The sequence below is a fragment of the Ammospiza nelsoni genome, chromosome 21, assembly GCF_027579445.1.
Source record: "Ammospiza nelsoni isolate bAmmNel1 chromosome 21, bAmmNel1.pri, whole genome shotgun sequence".
In the NCBI taxonomy this organism is placed as follows: domain Eukaryota; kingdom Metazoa; phylum Chordata; class Aves; order Passeriformes; family Passerellidae; genus Ammospiza; species Ammospiza nelsoni.
The window spans coordinates 3,908,868-3,913,838 of NC_080653.1; the positions used below are offsets into that span (position 1 = coordinate 3,908,868).

Sequence of the window (4,971 nt, forward strand, 5' to 3'; positions counted from 1 at the left end):
GAGGGCAGATGCCCCTCAATCCCAGGGGTACAGGGTGCACCCCCTGCCAGGATCACCCCTGGGGTGTCCAGCCACCCTCTGGGGCCAGCCCCAGACTGGACAGGACCAGCTGCAGGGTGCCAGGAGCCTCCCCAGGGCAGGGGCTCACCTGGCTCGGCGCCTTCCCAAAGTTTCCCAAGGTTCTTCCCCCCTGAAGTGGGGTGGTGGCCAGCCCAGCAGGACCATGGGGTTGCCAGGGCCTGCCCAGTGCTTCCTGAACTTCCTGGGGTGCTTCAGGGCTCCCATGGACTGACAGACAGACAGACAGACAGACAGACCATGGCAGCAGAGCTTTCCTTGGTGCTCAGGCTGTCACTTCAGTGCTGCAGCTCTCATGGACACACTCGCCTTACCCAGGCTGCAGGGGCAGCTCCTCACCCTGAGGGTTCCCACTCGTGGGGCCACTGGGGTGACTCAGGAGCTGCACAGGACCAGGGAAGTTTGTCCTGGAGCTGGTGACAGACCCACCCAGCCTGGGGCTGCCCAGCCCAGGGGCATCTTCTTGCCTGGGGAGATGCACTGGGGGGGGTCCTGGATAGGTTTTGGGTGGCTTTGCTGCTTGTGCACCATCTCCTGCCTCAGTGCTGTGCCTGGTCCCCCGTGGCAGGGCAGTGACAGTGACAGTGACAGCACTGCCAGGTGAGCACTGAGCCTGGCTGGTGAACAGCCTTGCACTGCCAGGCTGAGCCCAAAGTGGGACTCAGGAAAGCAGCAGGTGCTTTGTGAAACTCCAAATATTCCAGTGACCACCACCTCCTCACATGCCAATAAGGCACAGTGCTGGTCCCCTATTTATCCCAGTTTTAAACCTGCTTTAACTGCTAATACTGGAATATTGGCCATAAATGAGGGCTGATGTTTGGCATAAGGGCAGGTAGCCTCAGTGGGGGAGGCTGATCAGACCCTGCAAGCTAATGATCTGTATTTTGGGGTGGTTTGTGGCCTGAGCCAGGAGCTTCTGCTGCTTGGGATGATTTCCAATCTGTCTACAAAGCAGGGGCAAGATGCAGGCTGGGCAAGCCGTTGGGAAAGAGGAAAAGAATTCTACACAGCCAGACAAGAAGAGTCTGAAACCAACCCAAAAGCTAAACCCAGCACAATGGACATGGCACAGCAGGAAACAAACCCCAGGAGGCTGCAGCTGGAGGAACCAGGGGATGGGGAACAGCCTGGGGATGGGGAGCAGCCCCCCTGCACTCAGCATCCACTGTGTGACAGTGAGGAGAGGAGCAGGAGGGGCTGGGCTGGAACAGGCTGAGAGCTCAGGCCTCCTGCCACTCTCGGCAGGGAGGGCTGGTGGGATGGGGGAGGTGGGTGAGGGATGGCAAAGGACACAGTGGCCCCTGAGGGGATGGGAAAGGCACATCTGATCCCTTGGGCTGGGATGGGAGAGGGATGAGATCCCACACAGGTTCAGGCTGATGAGAGCAGGGGCTGCCGAGCTGTGACCAAGTGTCACTGACATATTTTATGAAAAATCCCTTTGACAAGATTTTTCTCCTGAGAAGCTGAGAGGCCTCAGAAATGAAATGTAAACATTGATTATCTGCTGCTGTGGAATGCAACAGGTGCATCTGTGATTAGTCTCATGTGGTTGTTTCTAATTATGGCCAATCACAGTCCACCTGTCTCAGACTCTGGTCAGTCACAAGATTTTATTATCAATCCATTCCTTTCCTTCCTTTGCTAGTCTTCTGATGAAATCCTTTCTTCTATTCTTTTAGTATCGTTTTAGCATATAATTTTCTTTTCATATAATAAATATAATAAAATAATAACTCAGCCTTCTGCAACATGGAGTCAAGGTTCTCATCTCTTCCCTTGTCCTGGGACCCCTGTGAACACCACCACAAGCAAGCCCAGCTGGCCATGGGGCAATAATCCTTCATGGGGTGAGGGCTTTGCTGCTGGCACGAGGCATCTCTGGGCACCTTCCTCACGTGCAGGGCCAAGCTGGCCCTTGGCCCCTCTCCTGAGGGAAACACACATATGGCAGGCTCTGCACCCCTTGCAGGAGCTCTCATTTTCCCCAGGACAGTGATGCCCTGAGCCAAGTGCCAAGGAAAGGTCTGGGGGCTCCTCAGGCTGGATGGCTCTCCTTGGCTGCCAGTCCCCTCCAAGCCTGGCAGGTGCCCCCTGGTAACCCTTCCCTGTCTCATCCTGCTGTTCACAGCCAGAGCAAAGGGCAGAGCACACACACACAGAGCATGGAAAGAGGCTTTATTCAGGAACCATGTGGCACACCCAGTGCTCCTGGGCCTTTTCCCTGCTATCCCTCCCAGCTAAGCCCACTGACACCCCTACAAGCCCCCCACCCCCAGTTCCTGTCCCATTCCTCCAGCAGATGCAGATGCAGAGCTCTCCCCAATGCAGAACCCCTGCCCCAACCCCGCACCTCCATCCCTGTATGAGCTCCCCCATGTGCCACCCCAGAGACCCCTCAGAGCTGTGCCTACAGCACCTCCCACCCCTCCCTTTCCTGCCCTGGGTGCTGCTGCCCGGCCCGGGAGGGGCAGGAGCGGGGCCATCCCCCCCTGCCCCATGCCCACCGTGCCCCGCTACCGGTGCGGCGGCTCCTGCTCCCGGGGCTGGGCGCTGGGCACGGGCACGGCTCCAGCGGGGCGCAGGGGAGAGCCCAGGCCGGGCACCTCGGAGCAGGGAGATGCTGGCTGCTGTGCCAGGGCTGGCAGATGGTGCTTGGGAGGCGCAGCGGGCACGGGGAAGGGCGCGGCAGCCTCCGAGGGGACGAGGACGGCGGGCACAAAGCCGTAGGACAGATCGAAGGGTTTGGGTGCTGCTCCGCTCTGCAAGGGGGCGAGGCGGGCTGGTGCCACGCTAGCTGGGGCACCTGGGCACCCCGCAGGGTCCTTCCTGCCCACCTGGTCCTTCTGCACCTGCTCCTTGTGCAGCAGCTCCTGCAGCTTCTCCAGCTGGGTCCGGCAGACGTGGGAGCGCGTGCGGCTCTGGCAGAAGGACTCCAGGAAGGCCTCGAGGGGCAGCTCCTGGGCCAGGAACTGCTTTATCTGGGCCTGTGGGATGGGCAGTGGGGCTAGAAGGAGCACCCCTCGGACCCTGGGGTCTTGACCCTGGCACATGGCAGGGGATGGAGAGCACCCCGTGGCCCTGGTAAGGAAGGGACAGCAGCACGGGGGTCTCAATAACTCACCTCTGACTCTGCTTCGGAGGCATCAAGCTTGGCTTGGAGCTGGCCCAGGGCACTCTGTGGACTCCACTTCTCCAGGTAAACATCTGTGTGGCACAAGGGGATGGGGCTGCCAACCTTCCCCTGGATATCCCTGCTGCTGGGGGTGCTGAATTTCCCATCCTCAAGCATCCACTGCCCCCCTCCTTGCACTGAAACCCCCCCAAAACACACCCCTGGAGCCACCTGCACACCACAGCTTCCATCCCACAGATTGCCCAGAGAGGCTGTGGATGCCTCATCCTTGTAATTGTTCAGGGCCACATTGGACTTGGAGCAACCTGCTTTGGGGAAGGTGTCCAGGCCCACAGCAGAGAATGGAATGAGGTGATCTTTAAAGTGCCTTCCAACCCAAATGATTCTGTGATTCCATGGCTGGTCCCAGCTAAGGATGTGCTGTGTCACAGGGAGCATCATCCCCCACCACTCCTGAACCATCTCCCTGGGGTAGGGTCAAGAATGCTGAGCCCACCCGGACTCTCCTATTAACAGGGGTTGCTGTGGATGTGCGTCAGCCCCGGGGCTGCTCCCCACTCACCCAGGCGCTGCTGCTTGTCCCAGCAGGCCTCTCGGATCTCCTGCAGCTCCTGGTACTTGATGGCCAGGGAAGCCTTCCCATCCTCCAGCCGCGGGCGCAGGGACAGATTCACCTTGGCCTGGGTGCAATTTGAAGCCAAACACATTTCCCGCTCCAGCTGGAGACTCTGGAACTGTGGGGATGGGATCGGGGCCGTGTGTGTCAGAAATGAGAGAAACGGGCAGAACCGGTGAGATCCAGCACCTTGCTGAGCGGGGGGCAGTGTCCATCCGGGGGTGAACCCCCTTTATCTGCACTGCCTCCATCCCTCTGCTTTGCCTGGTTAGGGGGTGAATCCCGGGGGAATGCAGCGGCTGCAGCCGGGCTACGCCACCTGGCTAAACCCGACCGCGGCAATCTCCGCAGGGAGAGCGCTCGGCAGAGGACACGGATGTCACGGCAGGGACACGCACCCTCCCCTGGCTGCGCACACCCCGCCCGCACTCGGGGCCACCCGGGGCAGGGGCTGGGATGGGGCCGGGAGCGATTCCACGATAACCTGAGCCCGATTCCGCAGCGCAGCCGGGAGGGCGCGGGGCTCATCCCGGCTGCGGGAAACGAGACCGGGCTGGAGGGCGGGCGGAGGGCCGGGGCCTCGGCACAGCTCGGGATGCGGGGACAGCGCACGGGGCTTGGTGGCCCTGGGTCGGCGGCCATGGGTTTGGTGGCCACAGTTTTGGTGGCCCTGGGTTTCGCACCGGGAGCCCCGCGCAGCCGCGGTCGGGCCGCCCGTGCGGAGGCTCCCCCGCCCCGCCGGTGGCTCTGCGGCTCCTCGGGAGCCCCCGGGACTGCGGGTGTCAGGATGAGGGCAGCGGGCGATGGGAACGGCGGGAGGCACCGGCCCCGCAGCGCCGGCTCCGGGCCGCGGGCGGCTCCGCCCTGCGCACCGGGACACCCCCGGCGGAGCGAGCGGCGCCCGGCTGGAGCCCGCCGGCGGCGGGACAGCGGCCCCCGGCCCCCCGGCCCCGGCCGTACCTTCCTGCAGAGGCGGGCGGCGCGCTGCAGCCGCGGCTCGTCCTGCAGCAGCGCCCGGAGCTGCGCCGTGCTCAGCGCCCCGAGGCGGCGCGGGGAGCCGGGCGGCGCCGCGGGCCGGGACATGGGCCGGGATCGGGATCGGCTCCGGCACCGGCACCGGGACCCCCGCCCCCGCCGC

At 62.7% G+C, this 4,971-nt stretch overlaps 1 protein-coding gene across 3 annotated transcripts; it reads right to left on the minus strand.

Annotated features, from left to right (window-relative positions):
* Window positions 1-2,449: 2,449 nt before the first annotated feature.
* Window positions 2,450-4,971, minus strand: VPS37D (VPS37D subunit of ESCRT-I). 3 transcript variants are annotated; one of them, XM_059487129.1, is made up of 5 exons: window positions 4,794-4,954; window positions 3,780-3,951; window positions 3,206-3,288; window positions 2,919-3,068; window positions 2,450-2,843 (listed from the first exon to the last, which is right to left on the minus strand). In XM_059487129.1, the coding sequence occupies exons 1-5, from the start codon at window positions 4,914-4,916 to the stop codon at window positions 2,598-2,600; spliced, it is 774 nt and encodes a 257-aa protein (XP_059343112.1). In that variant the 5' UTR covers window positions 4,917-4,954; the 3' UTR covers window positions 2,450-2,597. The 3 variants fall into 3 exon arrangements, with proteins under 3 accessions (XP_059343112.1, XP_059343111.1, XP_059343113.1); XM_059487128.1 differs by having other exon boundaries at window positions 2,450-3,068; window positions 3,780-3,897; window positions 4,794-4,971; XM_059487130.1 differs by having other exon boundaries at window positions 2,450-3,068; window positions 4,794-4,969.